The sequence below is a fragment of the Rutilus rutilus genome (assembly GCF_951802725.1).
Source record: "Rutilus rutilus genome assembly, chromosome: 17".
NCBI classification, from domain to species: domain Eukaryota; kingdom Metazoa; phylum Chordata; class Actinopteri; order Cypriniformes; family Leuciscidae; genus Rutilus; species Rutilus rutilus.
The window spans coordinates 19,142,435-19,166,212 of NC_140230.1; the positions used below are offsets into that span (position 1 = coordinate 19,142,435).

The window sequence follows — 23,778 nt, forward strand, 5'->3', positions numbered from 1 at the left end:
TGTTCACTGTGTGACATCAGCAACAGGACATAAAGTCAGTATTCACCACACAGGGTCGTGTCTCTGTTCATTAAAGCATTCTGTCCATGAAAGAAGCAAATCGGCTTTCATAACCATAAGTGCTGAAATCTCTACTTCATCAGAGGAAAAATGTAACGAAGGGAAGAGACAAAGCATCTCCCTATATACATTATGCCATGTCACGATCAAGTCAGCCTATTTAATACTGCAATAACCCAGAACTGTGACATCACAATGGTTCTTGTGTCAAAACATCTGTGCGTTGGCCAATAGGAGTGCACCTTCTTATTCACACTGGCACTTAAATGCCCGCCTCCTATCCTCACCTCCCTCCCTTGGCTAACTGATCACATTTATCCTGTCCAATAAAGATTAGAAATTCATCAGATCTTTGTGTTTGACAATTCTTGGCCTATTTACACAAATCACACTTGTGTTTCTCTGTTAGGGAAAGTTGAAAATATTTGCTCTGAATGCAATGCCAGTTCTGTTTAAATCCTCAAACAAGATGGTTGAGAGTACTTTTGGCTTTTGTGCTGTTCTGCTGCCCATGGACTTCTTCACCAGTCTCTAAACTCACATGCGTTGGCATTGCCACCTCCTGACAACATAATAAATTCATGTCTTATTTCAAGTTGGCTGCGCATCCTCCTTTATGAAAGCTCCTCATGCCAACTTTTCATGAGAGCAGCTTAGAGAAAGGAAATGCACGTCCACATATTATATTAATGTGACCTTCAGTTTATGCTACATAAAACAGGACCTTGCTTTTGTATGTTCCAACATCCCTGGTGACAAAAATAGTGAATGCTTCATGTAGAATGCAAGAAGATATAATTTTATTGAATAATAAATGAGCATTATCATGTAGTCTTTCCTTAAATGAGTGAGCTGCTGTCTACAGTCTGTCTGCAAACACTAAGAATCAAGTTGCCCTGCTTCTGGACAACCCGAGACCTTTTGTTAAGCTTTGATTCAATACTGCCCTCTAATGGACAAGACTCAACGCACTATCAGTGTTCATTCTTACTCGGTATTTTGTAATTTTTGTCTTTCGAATATGTGACTTAATTTAGTCAGTATTTTATTATTTCATATTCATTAATTATTAGTAAATTTTTCTCAAAATAACATGTAATTTGATTGGAATATCATATAAGAGAGATCTATCTATCTATCTATCTATCTATCTATCTATCTATCTATCTATCTATCTATCTATCTATCTATCTATCTATCTATCTGTCTAATCTACAGACAAGTCGACAACATTGTCAAAACGATATCCATTCCCACCCCAGGCAGCAACATTGGCCCAGATCCCACATCTGGTACATGTGGATTCAACGTGTACCAGATGTGGGCCGGATCTGGGCCAACACTATGTTGCTGGTCACTTTATAGAGAAACACTACGCCTATAGACTGAAAACGTGATACACATGTGCATGACGTCACCGTTTTCACAAATTCACGTTTTTACACTGAGACTATAACAGTATTGTTTTCAAAAACTTGTTCTGTTTCAAAAGTTTCCATTTGCAAGGCCCCCAAAACGCTGTTGCCGTGTAAATAAACAGCTAAAATGCATAAAAAGTTTTACATTTTTGCCCTTTTTTGCAATGACTTTATATATATAATATACAGCAAAATAGAACAAGCTTTGGTGATAACTAAGCAAATGTGTAATTACTACAATAGTCATTTCTTGCTAGAAATGACATCACAAGTGGAAAACGGTGGTCAAAAACGTACATTTACACACAAACTGACCACTAACTGCAACTTTCAGATGCCATCTTTATTTTTTTAGCTCAAATGGAAAGCACAGGATTGTGGGATGTCAAAGACAGCGAAGGATACATCTATAAAAGCCACTTGAAGGCAAGGGTTAGCAAAAAATCTAAACAATAAAATAAAATGAAATAATAAAACAATTAGGTATGCAGGGAAAGAGACCAGAGGCCGTTTTTTTAAATGGATGTCAATGGAGAAGCTTCACTATGCTGAATAAACTGCTTTTGTGGGGGGAAACGGCTTATTGTTTAATGAATTGACAGTCCATTGGCTAATCTTCAACATGTTTACTCTTGAAGATTGATCTATTTTTCGAGTTTACTCCAAAAAATGTATTCAGTTTATGGCACTTCTCATTCCGCAAACAGTAACTGACTGTCGCACAATTCTGAACAAAATTTAATGACGACAATACTGTAATGTGATTGGTTATCAAGCCACATGTGTTCCAAGTTAGCCGTTACGCTTTCTCCGATGGTACTAGAGCCACTGACCCTCGTATCTCCCAATAATAAGCATCTGTGCATCTGTGCTGCCTTAAAAAATCTATAAGATGAAGGTATCCCAGGAGACAGAAAGTGAAGCTAACATTGGATTTGGACGTGCATTGATGTACGTAGAGGAAGAAAGTCCACACAAGTCTACCTCACTGGTTCTCACGTCTATCGTGGTAGGTACTAGTAGCCTAACTAGGTACCATATATTTGAAGGTGTAGAAGGTCTGAGAACTCAGTCTCCTGCTCCACATTTGAGAAACTTTCTAAGTTATTCATTTATGAATGTTTTAGACCTATTTTAGTGTGTTGTCACTGAAAAAGCGTGTTCAGTTAGAAGTTGTAATATTAGCCTGGGCAATCCTCTTGTAACTGACTATACATTTTAAATAATCATTCTTTATAGATTTTTCTTCAAACCCATTTTTGTTTCATCCTCATATCATTGACGAAAAAAAAAAAAAACTTTAAAAGATTAACATGTCCAATCTAGTGGTATAGCATCACTGCTACATTCACAACTGAAAAAGTACACCAACCTCATTTATTTCTTTTAAATCTGCAGTTTATTGTAATATGGAGAGATTATTTTAAAATGAACACTTCCAATTGTTAAAAAAAAACTAAATAAAGGAAGAAACACATATTCACATATTCAACAAAGACCATCTCACAATCTCATTCCTTATGCTTTTATTTCTAATAGGGGTTGGAAACATGTTTCACCTCATTGAGCATTTTGTGAACCCAGGATTGCACTGAATGTGGATGACGAAATGATGTGGAACTTTTTTCAGTAAGCAAGATTCATACACGCAAATATTCCCTTTCTCCCCCCATTTCCCCCTCATCATCATTCACTGGTCATGTGTTGGCTTTTGTTCAGAGAAATTCAGCTCTACTCTTTCTTGTCACTCTTCTTTTCGTCCTTTTCGTGATACTCGAGGAAGAAGTCATTGCAGGCGACGGTGAGGGCGCCCACGAGGATGACGAACTCTGTGAAGTCCACCTCACCGTCATTGTTTGAATCCAGGTCTCCCATAACTTTATCTACCGCATCCTTATCCTGTGCATTCTGTGAAGCAAGAGAGATGCAGATAAAGATTATTAGAAACATTTGACTTTCGCAAAGAAAACAAAACTCTTTCTCCTCACCCCAAGGTAGTTGCCCAGCTCCTGCGTTAGCATCTCTTTGAGTTCCTGCCTACTGAGAGTATATTTGTCGCCCTCATTCCCAGAGTACTTGTGGAACGTCTGGATCATCAGCTGCATGGCGTTCTCCAGAGTAGAGGCGTTCTCTGAGTTTAGAGTGGACATTCTGGAGAAAAACATTTATAGGTCACTGTAGCAAGTGACTGTATTTAGACTTATGAAATGCACTCAACGATGCACAAAAGGTTTTCTTTAGGGGGAGTATTTCTGGCTCGTGTTAAATATTTAAAAGCACGAGGCAGGCTTATTTTCTTAGACCGCAACAGTAAAAACATTGCAAAAGAAGCAGTAATATATTCTCGGCTTAAAACGCAATGACTTCCCCTTCCAGATCATCCTACAAGGGTCTTGACTTAACTACAGAAGGGAAATGTGACTCGCCAGATAAGAGTGAAATCCTAAACTGGAGAACACACTCCGAACCTGGGGAGGAAGTTACCCGGCCAAGTGTAATCCGAGCCAATCTCAGTGCCCACAACTCACTACACACACACATAACACTGCCCTGGGTTTGAGCTGTGCCCTGTCCTGATGGATTAACTGATATATATATATATATTGGGTTGGGTTGGAAAAAATAACTCAAGAGGAGAAGAAAACCCTCCTCAGATACTTCTACAGAGATGAGTCACAAGCCATGCAAAACTTGAGGTGGGGAGCCTCAGAAAAGCCATTTTAAAACAGGCTTGTTTAATAGCTGATATTTACACCAAACTTTTATTTAGCACATGATTTTCTTTGTGCAAAAGACTATTTACCAGTCTGGTCCAAAAACTCAAAAGGCAGCACAAAAGCCATCTAGGATAAAGCACTAAAATTCACAATTACAAACTGTTCTTCCATCCATCCTTTGCTTTCCCTTACCTTGCTGTTAGATGATTGCTGCTCTTCTGTTCCTTGAGGAGAGATGAATGCTGGTGAAGACAGGAGGCGATGGCCAGCATCTTATATACCTACTTGGTCCTCCTCCCATTATACCTCACACTCCTCCCTCCCTCCTTCCATCCATCCTTCATTTATTTCTGCCTATACCTATTTCCAACCTTTTGTTCTCTCTGTTTACACATTCACAGTGTTAAGGGAAAAATACAAAAACAGCGTTGCATAAAAGAGTAAATGTGATGTTGACACTCAGTGACGTAATTGAAAGAGCGAAAGTTTTCTGCTTTAGATGGTAACTTGAGCAATTGAAAACAAGTAAGATACTCTGTTTTGTTTTGTTTTGTTGATTTACTTTATCTATTGGAACAACATGCAATTCATGTATATAAACATGCTCTGAAGACCTGGACTTTACTGAAAGAAGAGCTTTTGGGTAAATAGATATGTTTGATCCTAAAGGTTAGTTATATGTTCTGGTGCTTGTCACATTAAACTTTTAGAGACGTGATAGTTCAGCACCCCGAACTAAATCATTTATCTCCTGTAATTGATGACTGAGACACAAACATCGCTGTCCCAAAAAAACAGTCAGCTCTAGAAATACAGTATTTGCAGTTATGCTGTAAAATATAGTTTATACATTTTATATATAGAATCATTTATTTTAAATAAATTTTACACTTAAGTATACATACATAAAATATACATATGTTAGTATGTAAGTCTATAATTAGAATTAAAGCAATTCTATAACATGTTTAAATTTTTCTCCATTCTGTCAGTTGATAGAGGTTTGGTTTTGCCACTGTCGCCTTTTTCACCTTTATCGCCTTTTTTCACCTTTGTTGCCATTGGCTTTTGGCTTGCTTAGCTGGGGACATTTCATTTAATATTCAACAATATTATTGATCTGCCTGCATTGACACCATTTTATGAGAACTGAACTGAGCTGGACGATGACATCACGGTTTTCTCCAGAGCGGCTATATATATAAATGAACTAAATGAATAACTTTTTTACAACAAAAATTAAACATCACTGAACTTACTTAAGCTGGACTGTGACGCTATTTTCTTCTTGAGACAAACTTTGTTGCATTATTTTCCTGTTATCACTGTAAAGCTGCTTTGAAACAATCTGTATTGTAAAAAGCGTTATATAAATAAATGTGACTTGACATGTTCATTATTAACATAATGGCATATATGCCATAAGATGAAATGGGGTCAGGTGCCTGAGGGCTGATTATGTTACAGGCCAACCAAGGATGCATGGCACAAATGTGGTTACTAACAGCCCAAGGGTCTTTAGAGGTGCTGATTTACTCTCAGGTGTGTGTGTGTGTGTGTGTGTGTGTGTGTGTGTGTGTGTGTGTGTGTGTGTGTGTGTGTGTGTGTGTTGTGTGAGCATCTGACTACATGTGGTCCTGTCACACCTGATACTGCTGCACAGGTGTTAATTCAAACAGTGTCCATACACATATGGCAGCCAACTGAAAACACACACACACACTTTTACATGCGGTTTACAGGGACCTTCCATTGGCGTAACGGGTTTTTATACTGTATACCTATCATCACAGAAATCTAAACACTGTTTAGTATGTTTTTGGTTTACGAGAACACAGGAACCATGTTTACATTGTAATATCCATGTCATTACACACATTTGTGTCTTCATAAAACACAATTCCGCATATAAGAACACACACACACACACGAATGGGCAAATTTAAAGAAAACTAACACATTAAAACATGTATTCATGCTAGGGCACAGGTTGTACCTAAAACATGATGTTTAGCTTGTATTACATGTCTGAAAATGACTTAAATATGACTTACTATTTTGTCTTTTTTTCCATATTTTTATTGAAAGATTATACAAAACATTCCTCCAGTAGTGTAACATGTTTAATTTTACCTCATCGTTCTTCCAAATAGACAAAGCTGAGGAGTAAATCTATAAATGCAGAATGGCTTTAATTATTATGCCTTTTTTTTTTTTTTTTTTGCAAGCATAAAAAGCACTAATCATTGTGTAAAAACCCAATTAAAGGTAGGGTAGGCAATTTCAGAAAGGCTAGCAAGCTAACTTTGAAAGCATAAGATCCCACCCTCTCTTCAGAGTGTCTCCAAAGCCACATCTCCTCCAAAAAATACATGAATGCGTACAGCCAGAGCAGAGTCTGTGAAGCATCACTAGGACGGCTTTAAATGACCTCATGTCTCAAAGCACAAAACATTACAATAATAATGAACATAAACAACTTAAAGAGCTCTGACTTGTACCACCTGACTGCTGCAGATTCATTTTGGCGTTGCCATCCCTTAATTACAGTAGTTACGGCGTGAACGCAGCATAAGGTCGTTGTTTTGATGAAGTGTGATGTCTGTGCAAGCAGGGTGTGTGGAGGTATGCAAAAACATACATTGACTGACAGGTATGACATCCTGTTATTGCATTTGGAACGAATACAATGATTGGACGAATATTTTTTGGTCCTGAGACTTCCTCAGAAGATATATGTCCATTGTACAAAGTATTTATTTATTTGATTATTTATCTATTTTTTATTGCTAACAAAGCGTTTATGAAAAACATTGCCTACCCTACCTTTAAATCCTTTATGAGTCTTGAAATGAAAACCTGTTATATGGAATTTAGGCAAAAGCTAAGGAAAAAAAGCAGGAACTTGTACAACATTTTTTTTTTGCACTTGTATTGGCCACAGGTCATTGTTTCATAATTTCATAAAATGTGAATACATGTAAACAGTATTATCATTTCAATGTAATATATTTGAAATGTAAAAGCCTTTCATATTATGTAGTTTAATAGCAGATTGTATGGTGCATTAGAAAGAGACCAGGGCTAGTTGTTACACTGGGGGGTCACAAGGGCTCAGTCTCGGCAACTATGTGGTTTTGAGTCAAAAGTACAGTTAAACATTTGTTATGTATTTCATGTATTGTAATTTCACACAATTTATTAATACATTGTGTGTTGGCCAAAACACACATGTGCATATACAGACTTTTACAATTTAGTAAGTAAAAGGTGTGACAACTAGCCCTATTCTCCTTTATTTACCACGATTACTGGTGTTATACTCCAGCGTTACAAATTAGTGTCAGTGTAATCAACTGTCATCAGTGTTTTGGGGCTTCTTCTGGACCACTGGCTGAGGTTTTCTGCTCACTCATTGAGGTCGCCAGGTAGCCCACCAGCGTCAGGTACTCCTGGAAACTGACTTTCCCATCCTGGTTGTCATCCAGTCCTTTCATCATATCCTTCACTGCTGAGGAACTGTCAGTGTCCTGAGAGAGACAGATAGAATGTGTGAATCCTCAACTATTAAGCATTACTCAAACGAGCTTAGCCCAGTCAGGAATGGACACGCGTAATGAGGCATAGTAGGGGCGGAGTTGGTGATTTGGCGGCCCTAGGCAAATTCCAGGTATGGGCCCCAACACCAACTGTGCTCTTTTACTTTTGTAACAATTATTTAGCAGTCGCTCTCTCACATAGTTTGTATGGGGTCTATGGGATCGTGTAGCTAAATTCAGTAAATAATTAGTCAGCCTGATGTTGTTCTAAAGCCGTATTACTTTTTTTTTTTTTTATCACAAAGTCAGCCTATGAGCTGTAGCCTATATTTATACTTTCTTTTCTGAGGTGAATATCTCTCTGAGTGAGTCAGACAGTTGTCACATGAACAAATAATGTAGAGTAAGCTATATACCTTATGCGCCAGAGAAGCGAGGGCACCGCCATCTTTAGAATATTGTCTTTTAACTTCCGTTTTTGCGGTCGCTCTGTATATTTCTATGGCATTGCTGTCCAGGAGTAATTAGCTTTTGAAGTGGATTTACTTAAATGTTTACTTTTAAATGATTAAACTGAGATATAGACCTTATGTAGCCCCGCCCCTTTTCAGCGCTGCGCTCGTTGTCTTTTGACTTCCGGTCTGTATTTTCACAGCGATTTTGCGTGTTTATTAATGAACGGCTCGTTTTAAAATCTTCCCGGTCGACTGACATTTGTTAAGTCATCTGCTTTGAACATTACAGGCCTCATGATAACTTTCGTTAACTTTACATTAATAGTTTTGTTATTTATAATAAATTTGTTATTTATAATGAATTCTTTAGCATTTACTTGGCCCTGTTCCAGAATCAAAACACTGAGGGTGCTTCTGAAATCAGTGAGGGTAGTCTAGTTTGACATATAGTTATGTCCACGTCTAGGTTTGACATTTATATGCGGATGTCATACCTGATGCTTTTCAGCATGTATGTGGCTGTTGGTCCTCTTAGCAGCATGAAAAACAAGGCTTTTATTATCACTAAAAATCTCACAAAGTTCCATTATAATCAATGAAGCTCTCTACACTGCTCAATGAATCTCTTATTTACACACTTTGTTTGTTACAATGAGAGGATTTGAGGGCACACACTCTTTTGACTTTTGTTTCGAGCGGTGAGTGCATGGATTCTAACTTATACACCTCTGATTGGCAGTTGCGTTCAAGAAATCCACTGATGTGTCTGTGAATGCACTGTGAAGATGATTACATTTTTTTTATTAACATTTTTAACATAAAATCTTTAAGATGGACATGTTACGTGTCAACTAAATGGAGCAAAATGAGAGATTTGTTCAAAACATCTGGTCAAACATCAGGAACTCAGCTCCTTACACTCAGGATGTTGCCCAGCTGACTCTGGACTAACTTCTGGAAGCTCTTTCCACCCAGACTCTCCTTTCCCCGTGCTGAAGACAGGTACTGCATAACAACTGTTTTAATGGCACCCTCCATATCTGTAACTGTACAAAGGAGAGAACAACATACGTAAATATACAGAACACAAACTGATTCACTTTTCATCCTCTGACAATATGTGGACCTCATGGGATAATTCCACGGGGTACCGGAGATATTTTGATCTAGCTTTGTTATACCTACCCTGTAAAACAGGAAGAGTGACTTATATTATATTATATTATATTATATTATATTATATTATATTATATTATATTATATTATATTATATTATATTATATTATATTATATCATATTATATTATATTACATATTTTTCTAACCACTTGTTCTAATCAGGGTTGTAGGGATGCTGGAGCCTATCAGCGTATGCAGGCTGAAGGCAGGAATACACTTTGGTCAGATGGCCAGTTCATCACAACTAATATAATGTAGTAAAAATGTACATAATAAAAAAATAAAAAAATTTGATATATAACTTTCACTACATTTTATAATTTCCAGCCATAAAAGCCATCTGATGTTCTTAAAAATGATAAATGATGAACCTTGATATCAATTTGACGTCAAAAGTTAGTCAAGACTTGATCAAGATGCTGTATATCATTTTAAGGTCAGTTTGGAAGGCAATTTCTTCCAGTAGTAAATAGTCTCTTAGGAATTAATTTTGGTTCCATCATGACTTGAAGTATGAGGTTTCTGTTTTAGGCCACATTTATGCAAATTCAGTTTAAAAAGTTTTAGTTAAAAATGTATGCGAAAAACGCAAAGGAAAACCGTTTCTGTTTTTAGTACATCATTGTTGTTTAAACGTATCCTGTATGTGTATAATGAGACATCGTTTTCAGTTGTTTCTTTAGTTAGTAAGTGTTAGTAAGTGATGTTTTAGCAGCTGGGATAACAAAAAGGAAGGGCAGGTATTGGAAAATGAGTGACCTGAGGAGAGGGATGATGTTAGAATAATTAAAGAGCATGAAGAAGGGAGGCGAGAGAAAGGAGCAGAGGAGGAGTGAGTAGAGCTGTAGAGTATACATACCAAGACAATGGAACCTGTGATCTTTAACGGACATTCAATCCACAGGCTCACATTACCATTGGGGTTGCCTGCTACATGTCTGTTACACTCTCTCTATCTCATCCAACAACAAAAATACACAAAAGCCCATACACACTCTTACAGGCCTTTCCTCTTGGATGAGTACCCCTTTAAACCTTTCCTTACAAACACACAAAGTGAAGCAACATAGTGTATCCTACAGCATTTCATATTCTTGTACTGTATAAGATCCCGTTGCATATTTGACACTAACAAATAATTAATGATCTAATTTGGGTTTCCATCCAGTGACATTTAGCTGGCTAGTCCATAACAGACACAAGGTACAGTAAAACACCAATGAAGGCCACAATCCCACAAAATACACCAAATACAAAAAAAATGCATTTTTATGTTATGGACGATAATGGTATTGAATTTCTGTACTAGTTTGTCTAATGAAAATAAAAGCCTAAAAATGACTAATTTTAAATACAAGTAAGTTTACACCATTATAACGTACAGTATGTAATTGGTATTCATTTTGAGACCTGCTAAAGATTACAATTTTATTAAATTATTAGCTTAGAGAGTGTGACAGCAAATGAAATCTAAATGTAAAAATGACAATGCACAATACAAACTATATAGAAAAAAAACTCAAATTTTTGATAACCAATATTTTTTCTGTACTAAAAAACTAAACGGGTAGGCCATAAATCTGATTTTTGCAGCCTGACTGAACAAGCCCTGCATTTTCCTACAAGCTACAACGCTCACATGCACACACAAAATTAATGTGATTTTAATGTGGGTGTGACGTATGGGTAATTCTATAGGCCACCCCTTTCAAGTAAATCTTCCATCTGACAGACGTCACACCTGAATACTTACACTACACCACTAACATTATTACACCACTGTCCTGCCGTCTTCCTAATTACTGATGGACCTCTATTAACCTAATTAGACAGAGAAGCCTGGGCAGGGTTTGGGTGAAAATGACTGGAGGTAGACCTGGCGGAATTTACTGAATATAATGGTTATTATTCCCTTCTCTTCTGAGCAACCAAGGTGGCATTGCATTACTTTAGTTACAGATGTGGAAAGACAGATTCTTTGCATGAATAAGGTCATGCGTGTGGCTGTGAGAATCTGCTCTTTGCTGCAGAGAGAAGTGTCTTTGTCTTTAAATATGTTGTCATTGTTCTAAATGGGACGCTATTCATTAGGAGTGATACTCAAGCTCAGACTGAGACAGACGAAGAAAGAAGCATCAGGCAGGATGATGGATAGGTGCTCCTAGTGATTAGTCTCAAAGGACCTAAACAAACTGTCATGTAATGAGATGCTGTGAAATTCAGAAGTCAACAAAACCCATTTAGCCTTGCAAAACATGCCAGCTGCCAAAAGGAAATGAGCACTAAAAGCACACTGGAAAGCACTGACTTGTTCAGACTTTTCTTGTGCCACACAATTCTCAACACAATAGCTCCATTGTTTGGGAGCAACTCATTTTATTATTAAATTCTATTAAATTCCAAAGCGTGACAGTAGTGTAGCTTTTCCAGTAATAAGTTACTTTAGCAAAAGTATATAGGGCAACTAAATGCTGAGCTGAAGGAATAAACAATCTGTCTCATATAGTTTGATTCATTACTGCGGTTCGATTTGTCCTAAACGGTCATCCCTTATTTTTGCAGTGCTGGATTCTGATGGATGCAGTGAAGTCTGATTCATTATAGTGAATTGATTTGTTCAGAAGTTTAATGTAAATTAACAGATTTACAAAAACTATTATTTGACTCACTTATGCAAATTTTACTTCTATTTCTAAATTTACCTGTTCAAGCATGTAGTTAATAATATTACTCAGTACTTATTTAAATAAGTACAATGTAACTACATCACCTTAAAATAAAGTGTAACCCAAGTTGAATATTGTTAATTGCAATTGAGTGTTCATTCATTCAAAATCACTCATTGTGTTTGTGCCAGAAAAACGTGGCTATGATTACATTATAAATTGCATAATATATATTATAATTGGATAGACACATTTTTTATTTAAAAATAGGCCTAATAATTTGCCGATTTAACTGTTGGTTGTATCAGCAGTAACTTGACTGTTTGTGTAGCTTAAAGCAAAAAACTTTAAGCAAACTATCAAACTTGTAACTTGGCAAGCAACACTTTCAAAGTAACTTCTGTGGTGACACTGTGAATAGCAACAGCCTTTAGTCAGTATTGCATATCCATGCTTGCTCCTCTAGATGTCCCTCCAGGCTACTTGTGGTTTACCCTTGTTTCCTGACGGTGACTAAAAAATGCCAAACTTGCATCAGTTGAAAATGTAAAGAACGAGGATTAGAAAGTGAGTAAATGAATAAGACTGTTCACATTTCTCATGTTCAGCTCACAAAACACATAAACACTTGATGTGCAGGCATTTCTTTAAGATATTCTTGTTCCTGCAAGGGCATATAGTTATAGCTATCACACTTAACTCATTGCCCTAACATGACTGGAATGATCTGATTCCTAAAATAACTGAGCGGAGACAGGACACATCATAGACCTAAAATATATATTTCTTCTAATAAATGTTCTTTAAAAAATAAAACCTACTTGGTAATTGTAGCTACTTCATTAGGCCTACTAAAGTGTTATGTTAGAGAATTTATACTTTGTAATATTAATAGGCTACGTAATATCAATAATATATTTTTTTTCCTATAGGCCTACAATGGGGGTAGTGGGAGTAATTTTGGGGTGGACTGTCCAAAAAAGGACCGTTTTCAGTATTTTTTTTCAATATTTCAGTGTTTTACAGTGTAGACTATGCCTACATGTTAAAGCTCTCTATCCGTGAGGTGTAAATAATTTCCTTATCGTGTACCAGGCTGTCAGCACTTGAAGGCAACGTTGAGGAAGTTGTCTCGAGCTCTGGGATATCGGACAGCTCCCACCATCGCTGTCTTATCTCTGTATTCATTATTAACGCCGTTCTGGTGGCCGTGTCGCCGCTGACACATTGAGGTCGTGCTTCGTCCGGTTGAGATGATCGAGAGCCTTTCCCCCTAACGCTCGTAAGGTCGACTGCATTGCTTATCCCCGCAAACGACGCATAATAATGAGCGAATCTATTCACCTCACGCGGAGGATTTGCGGCAGAAGCCGCGCGCGCGCGCTCCGAGAAAACGCTCTGAATTAATAAAAGGCTGGTTTCTGGTTTCTTATTTGGTGTAAAGGGAGAAGGGCTTGCGTTACATCTATAAGGAATTGGATCGGCTACCTTTAAGACACCGGACAAGTGAGCCTACGGTCGCGCGTCAGGTCTGAAATATTTAGGGAGAGTACGAGGATTAAACGGAAAGTGACACATTTGCACTGGGCACGAAACCTTTTTCATGGAACCCTGTTCAGTTGATGCCAAAGTTCTGTATTCGTGTCTTCCAACCAGCCAACAGACGTAAAACAGTTTTACAAGATGAAAAATGCCCCAAACTTCCCTAAAACAAGCGAGCACCAGACCAAACTACGACCAGAAAACCACTTTAGGCTATTTTTAACAAGGGTATCAAGACAAAGCAAGTTAAATAAATGATGAATATTCTAAACACAGAAACAGATGTGTTATAATACCCACAAAGCCATCCCATTTTATTCTAAACCAACCGACTTAGTATTATCAAATAAAACAATAGAGTTTGTCCTCTTAGGATCAAATAGGATTGCTTACCTAGTTTTGCAACAAAACTTTTCTTCTGCTGATTCTTGCCTCTTCTACGTTAAGCCAGTACAATGCCTATAAAATGTGAATTCCAATCTTCCCAAGTTGCTTTTTTTCCCATCAAATCACTGGGCGTATACCGAGAACTTTATGGGTGGGGAAAACAGGATATATTACTCAAGAGAGGTGTTGTGCGGACATAACTCCCCTGAAAGCGTAGTCTACTACTATCATAACCTAGCTGGAAAATGAGGTGAGAGGTAAGAAGAGGGTTTAGGAAGTGAGTAATACCACTTCAATCTTTTTTTTTTCTCTCTTTTTTTTTAGTAGGTTTTTATGGTAGGTTTTAATACCTACCACATTTTCATTTTCCGTTCCAACTGCATGGCCCATGTCTAAATGACCTGAGCGAGTGTGTGCCTATCACAAGTAGGAGCATGTATTTGGTTGTTGCACAAAGGCTTAGTAAGACACTGGCATAGTGAGATCATCATAGCCACACCTTTGGCTTTGGCCTTTCCAAGGAGTTTAGTCAGATACCGTTTTCCAAGCTTTCAGCCAACATGCTTTGCCACATTCATCAAAATATACATTTAAGAAGTCTTCTTTACCGCGTAACTTTCTTTCTGCAGTGTGAGGGAGGGAGGAAGAGAGAAAGAATGCAGCTATGTGAGAGAGAAAGCACAGCATACCAGAACACAATTATCAGGAACATGTGCTTTCCAATTACCAAGACAAAACCCTCACAGTCCAGTGATTCTCCTCCACCCTGTTCTCTAAGCCCACACTCTCTGTTTGTTTGGTGTACTATGCAACATTAATGTAGGTTTTGTTTGCCTTTGAATAGTATTGTTTGCCATAATTATGGTACTACAATACAACAGAATTTATTGCTGTCACTGCATTGAAACTTTAATTTCAAAAGTCAAAAGTATAATATATATACAGTATAAAACATTATTTTATATATTACCCATTATAATTTTAATGTAAATATTAATTTGAGGCCCTTTGACTGAATATGCCAGTGAAAATGCCAGACCCTCTGTTTATGCTCAGAATAGTATAGGTTAACCTATATATATAAAAAAAATTAAGATCTTTAATATAACATGGGTAGCACTTCTTACAGTTAGAAAACACATATTATGATATCTGGCTTACTACCACCATTCTAAAACCACGGGTAGCACCATGGGTTGTATTTTGCGATCAAGATTAATCTTGAAAGGAATAAAATGTAAAATCTATCAGTGTATCAGGCAGAAAATACTGTTAAAACTACGAGTAGCACATGTTGTAAAGCAGGGCACGCCCAAATCTTAATCCTACCTCTATATGAGCTGTATCGCATTGGAATTGCAAAAATGAAATAAGAGTAGTAATAATCCTATAACATAACCTGTAAATATATTTTGATGGCAATCTTTTATTTATATTTGATGAGGCATTAGTTTAGTTAATATTTTCTACCAGTTGTTAAGGTAGGTTGCTCAACTTCATAGGCGTATCTTCAGAAATAAATGTATTGTGCAAGCGCAGATGTGAAAAGAACATCTCAAGAGATTGATGGTTTCAGAACTGGTTTGTAGATTAGCTTCAATCAGTGGTGACATCATGACAACGATCGACTGATTGATTAGGGGTTTCTATGTTGACAGTGATTCTGATGCAGGAATGCATTCCGGCTACACTAGGGCTCTGAACAGCTTGAGATAGTTATGTGTTTGTGTTATTTGCTGCACAGAGCTGAGACTGATCAGTTAAGTTGCAATTAAACAAAGACAGCTGTTGATGTTTCAAGCACATGTGGTTCTGTAAATCGCATCTAAAATGTCACTGATGTAAAGACTTAAAACTAACCTATGTTAACATGCCAATTCTGTGCTTATTCAGATTATTTAAACCATCTCTCTCTGTGTGTGTGTGTGTGTGTGTGTGTGTGTGGCAATATCCAAAATCCTTGGGGAAACCCATGAGGAAAACAGCTCATAAATTATATAAAGTGATGTATTTTGAAAATGTAAAAATGCAGAAAGTTTTCTTTGATGGGTAGGTTAGGAGTAGGGTAGATAGAATATGCGGTTTTAAAAGACCATTATGGAAAGTCCCCATAAAAACTCTCTGTGTAACAGCGCCCTTTAGTGTTTGAAAGAAGGCATTGTCAGATTTACAAAAAACGTTTTTTTGTTTTTTTTTTAGGTATTGCAGTAAAAAAAGAGCACATCTTTTGAGTGCAGCCTTTGGAAATGAAACTGAAGCTCTGTAAAGAAATTCATTCATAGGTACAATTTATGTTTGTCTAAAAAAAAAACTAATTTCAAGCATTTTTTGACTGGTGTAAGGTTATTTATTTGGCATCTATGGAAGAACCCTTAACATCCAAGAAACCTATCCATTGCACAAAAGGTTGTTTATTGTGAAAAAAAAAAAAAAAAGGCTCTTTAGATTATTAAAATGCTCTTCCCAGTTAACACAGAACGTTCCCCTAATGTTATTTTTTGGTTATTTTTTTGGGAACCAAATACTTACGTTAGGGGAACGTTCTTTTTTGGTTTTATTTTTATGTAACAATAAAATAACGTTCCCAGAACGTTGCTGGGTGGTTACCATAAAAAATAACGTTCTGGGAACCATAAACTAACATTCTGAGAATGTTATGGGTACCAAAAACTAATGTTATGGGAACCAAAAATTGTTAGCTGGGTTCACACTAAGAAAAAAAAAAGGTTCTTTTAAGAACTGTTCACTAAAAGGTTCTTTAGGGAACCCAGAATCGTTCTTCTATGGCATCAATGTGAAACCCCTTTTATTTTAAGAGTGTTTGAACGAACATTCATAATTGGAACTGAAAACATGCTTTTAATGCTGAAATAACTTTTAGCACCATATACAATGTGGTTTTGAGTGTTTATGGGCGGTCACTCAAGGGCGGCAGTGGCTCAGTGGTTCATGTAGGTTGTCTACAAACTGAAAGGTTGGTGGTTCAATCCCTGGTTCCACCTGACCAAGTGTCGAGGTGTCCATGAGCAAGACACCTAACCCCAGCTGCTCCCGACGAGCTGGATGGCACCTTGCATGGCTGACATGGCCGTCGGTGTATGAATGAGTGAGTGAATGGGTGAATGTGAGGCTATGTAAAGCGCTTTGGTGGCCATAGGTCTATGAAAGCGCTATATAAATGCAGTCCATATTATGAACTCAAACATGTTTTTCCTATCCTATCTCTGTCTTTCCTCCTAGATATTTATAAAAGCAAGATAATATAATGGCACAGATGAGGAAACCAGCTTTAAGTGACAATGGCAATAAAGTTATTTGGGTAACACTTTATAAGCTTCATTAGTTAACATTAGTTAACTACCTTAGTTAACATGAACTAAGAATGAACAATACTTCTTCAGCATTTATTAATCTTATTTAATATTAATTTCAACATTTACTAATACATTATTAAAATCAAAGGTTGTATTTGTTAACATTAGTTAATGCATTGTGAACTAACAGCTGCACTTTTATTAACTAATATTAACAAAGATTAATAAATACTGTAACAAATGTATTGCTGATATTTAGTTAATGTTAGTTAATACATTAACTAATGTTAATTAATGAACCTTATTGCAAAGCGTTACCGTTATTTGCAAGAGTATCTCTTCTGTTGTAACCTGTGAAAGCTGCACTCTGTGTAGAATGTAAATTTATGTGCAGATATTGATGAAAAAGATTGTGATAAGAGCAATTTATTCATTTTATTAAATTTATAATTAAGTCAGGATTAGAATCATACAGTGACACCTTTAAAAAAGCATGAATCATCAACTTCATATACTCCATATATCAAGCTCAATATACTCATGTATTAGCACTGATAAGCATAACATGACATGACAACATAACAAGTAGGAACGCACCAGATGTTTAACGGTGTAGTTTCAAGAAGCTTCCTGTAAAATAATTAAGATATTATTTCAAATATAGTTTTTAACACCTGTAACATGATTCTTTTTTGAAGCTTCAGTTTATTGTCATATTAATGATCTCACCGTGTCTTCTTCTGCAATGTTCCTCCTTAAACGATCCCAGAAGTGCACTCTGTCGGCTTCATCCACTGGCCAGTCCAGATATGTGCGGGATCTCATAAGTCTGGCCAAACTATGGAAAGTAGTGACGATACAATTTATAACATGAAGAAAATTTGTCTATTTTAAAGAAATACATAAAATAAGAAACATCGGAGTAAGATGGTGTAAGATGTCCTCCCCACCTTTCATTTTCCTCTTGACCATAAATACTAAAACTTATCTCAAAACATTTATTGAATTATTATGCTATTATTAAATTAAACTTTTCTACATTAGTACATTTAACAGTTAAATTGCCAAAATGCTAATTTACATACAATATTTGATTTACATTATTAACAGCTCTTTTCAAATAAATAAATTAGTTTAATTAGTTTAATCATATTCAATGATTAGCAAATATATTGCAAAAAAATAAAAATAAAAAAATAAATAAATGAGATGCCAGCTATAAGTTTATAATAAAACGTTCAAAAGTTTGGGGTCGGTAAGATTTTTTATGTTTCTGAAAGAAATCTTTTATGCTCACCAAGGCTGCATTTATTTGAATAAAAATACAAAAATATTATTACAATTATTACATAATAAATGTTTTTTTTATTTTTAAATGTAATTTATTCCTGTGATTGCAAACCTGAATTTTCCTTCAGAAATCATTCTGATTTGCCGCTCAAGAAATTTGCTACTTTCTTATTATCAATGTTGAAAACTGGTGAGCTGTGATATTTTTGTGGAAACCATGATACGTTTTTTTTTTTTCCAAGATTTTTTGACAAATAGAAACAGCATTTATTTTAAATATATATTTTTTCTTTATACTGTAATTTTTGGTCAATTTAATGTGTTATTGTTGGATAAAAGTATTAATTTATGGTAAAAGTTTACAATAAGGTTTCATTAGTAAATATTAGTTAGGAGTTTTGTGTTTGGAATTTAACCCTCACGGGTCATTTTGACCTCCTTGGCCTTAGGAATGAATGGAATGCGAAGAATGCTTCAGTACAAAAGCTATAAGGCCATCTAGTGGCAAGGGTCATGAAATATCATGTTATATTATTTTTTCCACAAGAGGTCGGCAAAGACATCAAATGTAAGATATTTTGAGCTGAATTAAAAGGGTTATGCACGAAATTGTGTTATTTTGAATTTAAGTTAAATTATTATTAATTTAATATTTTATTGACAAAATAGTAATTAACAAATAGTAATTTAAAGGTAAATACAGTGATAAATAAAAAATCTCCAAAAAAATGCATTAAAACAGAGAAAAAAATATTATCAAAATGAAATTAAGTATAATTTTAAGGCCTTCCGGTCGTTTGACCTGTGAGGGAAGGATTTGTCACAAAGTGTGAGGGAAGGATGAGAGTAACAAAGATTAATAAATACTGTAACAAATATATAGCTCATTGTTAGTTCATGTTAATGCATTAACTAATGTTAACAAATTCGACTTTTTCAACACTTTTTGTTAAGTGTTACCAATTTATTTTTTATGGACCTCAAACTTTTGAGTGTATATTGGCTGATCCATTGTCACCCTGTACTTCCTAAACTAATCTCTAAATATGTTGCAGTTTCGCACATAAGGGGGCATCTTCCATCTTCCCTTTCTTACCGATGGAAAGCAGATAGCTCAAAAGGAGAGATGTGTTCGAGGAAGATGAGGATGAGTCTGTATTTCTGGTCTTCCAGCAGCCTGTTTGTGGCCACTCGCATCTCCAGACTGCACCAGTCACTACGCAGATAGAGGCGGCTGATCAAACACACAGTGCACTGACTGCTGTAGATACTCTCGGTGATGTTGTCCATGATATTTTTACCCACCTACAAGATGTTGCACAATATATATATATATATATATATATTATTTATTTATTGCATTTAAATTCAGAAGATCACATAGAACATCATTTCATTTATAACCTCACCTCAAAGTCTCTGTTGTGCAAACAGAGCCTCAGTCTCGGGTTCCCTTGTTCCTCTAGCCGAGGAACCAACTCTCCCAGAGCCCAGGCCTCATCTCGGCTACAGAAAGACACAAAGGCATCGTACTGCATCTCCTCGATCTCCTCGACTCTTCTCCTCCTCCTCCTATGCCACCGCCTACCAAACCTTCTCTCCACCCATCGTCTCAGGCGGAAGAAGAGGACTATGGAAGGCCAGCGAGCAAAGCGATATCCAACGGCTGCCGACAGCAGAAGACAAACGCTGCCAGCTGTGGCTACATAGCAAATGTACTGTAAATCAGTCTGACACAGCTTCTTCATGGTCGCCAAGAAGTTGAGTTTCTTATAGTGCCATACACAATTCTGCTTCTGCAAGTTGATAACCTGGACTTTTTCCGTGCTCTCCGCCCAATCAAGAATCCAGCCGTTTTCACAACTGCACTGGAAATCCACTCTGTCAAGAACAAACGCTGTGAGCACTGGCAAAACTTCAAACATACCATCGATCAAGACCAGAGGACTGTCGCTGTAAAGACGCAACAGCTGCAGAGACGTCAGGTCTTGAAACATACACTCGGTCAGGAAGCTGAGATGGCAGTTTACAAGCACCAAGGTTTGGAGTTGCGTTAGGTTCCTGAAGACACTTTCAGCTTCTGTATAATTAAAGTTCAAGTCGGTGAGCTTGAGACGCTTGAGATGGTGCAGTGTATTGATTTTAGTGTAACTGAGACGTGCTTTTTCAGATTCTTCTAAGAACTCGAAAGATTCCAGGTTTGGGAAATAAGGTGCCATGAAGTCATTCTTGCATCTGAAAAATGTGCTATTCACTTTCAGCTCTCGAACTGCTGTGAAAACAGTAGTATTACAGTCCACAAAATCCAGCCTGTCTCCACTTAGCTCCAGAAGAAACGTTCCCTCGGGCTGTGGTGTACTTCCCAGGAAAAAAGTTGTTCCATATTTTACATCAATACTTAGTCGTTGTATTTTCAGAGGAAACGCATAAAAAATCCTATTTAGATGCAACTCAAAAACATACTCCAATCTACCAAATGACAGTTCACGAAGCTCCCGCTGGTCCCGAAATGTCCCGTCCTCAATAGTCTCAATGATGTTATCATTGATAAGCAGGACCTCCAAAGCCTGAAGGGTTCTGAAATCTTTTGCAGTAAGCTGCGAGATCTTGTTCGAGTCAAGCTTGAGAATTTTGAGGTGATGCAAACCACGAAATGCATTCAGCTGTAGGGTTTTTATGGCATTGTCACTGAGAAAGAGCTGCTCGAGAAGAGGCATACAAACAAACTGGTCTCCGGCAATATATGTAATTGAATTTCCAGTGAGGTCTAGCGAGGTTAAGGATGACATAGTCCTTTTCACAGCAACACAGAACGGTGCTTCTGTCAACTTCATTTGGGCCATCCGCAGTGCTTGCAAACCTGTGTTTCCTGTCCAGAAACTAAAGTCCGGGTAGTCTATTTCCATTCTGCTGATGAATAACTTGGTCAATGTTGTCCCACAATCCTTTAAGTGCTTTGCAGACAATCTGTCTGTTGATATAAAAAAAATGAGACTGAGGGACTGAAGATGAAGGTTGGACACGAGATGACACAAATCTTTGAAGTTTGTTGAGTATTTGTTCCCTGTCAAAGTCAACTCACCAACCATTCCAATCCCAGACTCCCAAATACTATCCAGAGACTGGCCTGCGAACTCCAGAAAAAGGCTGGAAAGGTTCTGGAACACAACTAATGAGTTTGCTTGAATGATTTTGATACTGTTCCCTATTAGGTAAAGGCTTCGAATCCCAGAAAGAACAGTCACAGGCCAGGTCTTTGATCCCCCTGGACATTCTTTTGTCTCAATCGTTGAAATCCCGCTGTTTATCACATTCAGGTCCTTCAGATGGGACATTCCAACCGGAAGATAACAGAAAATATCACTAAGGTCCAGTGAACAAGTTCTGTTAATGTCTAGTTTGATTACACTAACCAATGGATCAAAAATATTGATGGATACGTTGGTTAAATTCAGACCTTCCAGTGTCAACTCCTCCAAATTAGTCAAACCAGCAAATGCAAGACTTTCCATGGCAATGGACCTGCAAATTCGACCACTGATAAGCAGCCTCAGATACTTCAGATTGGGGAGTCCTGAAAAGGCTCCAGATTGAACATTCTCAAGGCTTTCACCTACTATCTGAAGGACCTCCAAAGAAGGTAAGTGTGAAAAGGCATTGGCAGGAATGCTTGCTATATCAGTGAAGATACAAAGGGATCTAACCTCAAGGCCTACCTTCGACAGATCAGTGCGCAGGTCTGTAATATTGCAGTCTGTGTATGGACCCCTTCCTGGTCGATGGTTGCAGTACGCGAGTGGTAGAGTCGTGGGCATGTCTCTGAGGAGATGCTCCTCGCTGGTTATGCAGCGTTTAGTTTTAAGAGTAAAAACAACATTGCAGATACTTAAACCTAGTGCAAATCTCCACCAGAAGCTCAAGCAATTTGAGTCAGTCACACCCATTTTAGAGAAACTTTAAATAAACTTGTTCCTATGCCTCTTCTTTCATTAGCTTTTAACCTCACACTGTACTTGTTCAGACCTTGAACTGAACTATTATTTCCCTCACTTCCTCTTTTCACTCTTAAAAGTTTTAAAGCCCCGCCTCTTTGCCGTGTAACATTTTTTTGTCATGGAACCACCAGTTTGTAATAATTCTTAAATGGGACATTTCTTTAAACTGTTCCATCAAACTGACTTCAATAAGGACACATGGGACACTGATTTCTGTATGAATTTCTTATCAAATATTATCTGATTTTCTTCAGATTTAATAATTACAAAATATTCAACAACAAAAAATGCAGTTCATTTGACATTCATGCATAAATTCAAGCTCTGAGTTCAAATATAGTGCAGCAGAGGAGGAACCGAGAAAACTTTTTTCTATTTAGGAACTATAAAGTGATGTTGTGGTGAAGAGATACAGTGCTATGCATAAGTTTAGACACCCATACTAAAGTTGACTAAAAAGAGGAATAAAAAATCATCTTTTGGAAACTGAACTTAATGCCTTAATTTAAAAAATTAGGAAAAATCCAACCTTTAAGGACACCAATTTTCTTTGTGAATGAATAATGCATCGTAAATAAATAAATGTTCTTCCTTAAAATACAGGGTGCATAAGTTTGGACACCCCTATGTTAAATTCCCATTGAGGCAGGCAGATTTTTATTTTTAAAGGCCAGTTACTTCATGGATCCAGGATACTACGCATCCTGATAAAGTTCCCTTGGCCTTTGGAATTAAAATAGCCCCACATCATCACATAGCCTTCACCATACCTAGAGATTGGCATGGTTTTATTTCAGTTAGCCTAATAGCTAGTTTGATTTGCATTGAGAGATGATCTTATGGAAAGTACCCCATGCCAATCTCTAGGTATGGTGAAGGCTATGTGATGATGTGGGGCTATTTTAATTCCAAAGGCCAAGGGAACTTTATCAGGATGCATAGTATCCTAAAAAAAAAAAAAAAAAAAACACTTAAAAATACAAATCTGCCTGCCTCTATGGGAATTTAACATAGGGGTGTCCAAACTTATGCACCCTGTATTTTAAGGAAGAACATTTATTTATTTACGATAAATTATTCATTCACAAAGAAAATTGGTGTCCTTAAAGGTTGGATTTTTCCTAATTTTTTAAATTAAGGCATTAAGTTCAATTTCCAAAAGATGATTTTTTATTCCTCTTTTTAGTCAACTTTAGCATGGGTGTCTAAACTTATGC

General features: G+C 36.9%; 3 protein-coding genes across 3 annotated transcripts; all 3 read right to left on the reverse strand.

The window, feature by feature from the left end:
* Nucleotides 1–2,877: 2,877 nt before the first annotated feature.
* On the reverse strand, nt 2,878–4,467 carry s100t (S100 calcium binding protein T; the record flags this gene model as incomplete). The annotated part of the gene is made up of 3 exons (XM_084435258.1): nt 2,878–3,386; nt 3,467–3,629; nt 4,388–4,467. 3 exons carry the CDS (start codon nt 4,465–4,467, stop codon nt 3,210–3,212), a joined length of 420 nt encoding a protein of 139 aa, XP_084291384.1. The 3' UTR covers nt 2,878–3,209.
* Nucleotides 4,468–6,344: 1,877 nt separating this feature from the next.
* On the reverse strand, nt 6,345–14,256 carry LOC311275988 (protein S100-A13). Its single transcript, XM_084385381.1, has 3 exons — nt 13,969–14,256; nt 9,108–9,235; nt 6,345–7,725 (listed from the first exon to the last, which is right to left on the reverse strand). The coding sequence occupies exons 2-3, from the start codon at nt 9,225–9,227 to the stop codon at nt 7,558–7,560; spliced, it is 288 nt and encodes a 95-aa protein (XP_084241507.1). The 5' UTR covers nt 9,228–9,235; nt 13,969–14,256; the 3' UTR covers nt 6,345–7,557.
* Nucleotides 14,257–17,788: 3,532 nt separating this feature from the next.
* Nucleotides 17,789–22,452, reverse strand: LOC311276146 (uncharacterized protein). Its single transcript, XM_084385685.1, has 4 exons — nt 19,976–22,452; nt 19,663–19,871; nt 18,006–18,114; nt 17,789–17,906 (listed from the first exon to the last, which is right to left on the reverse strand). The coding sequence occupies exons 1-4, from the start codon at nt 22,379–22,381 to the stop codon at nt 17,895–17,897; spliced, it is 2,736 nt and encodes a 911-aa protein (XP_084241811.1). The 5' UTR covers nt 22,382–22,452; the 3' UTR covers nt 17,789–17,894.
* Between the last annotated feature and the right edge of the window lie 1,326 nt (nt 22,453–23,778).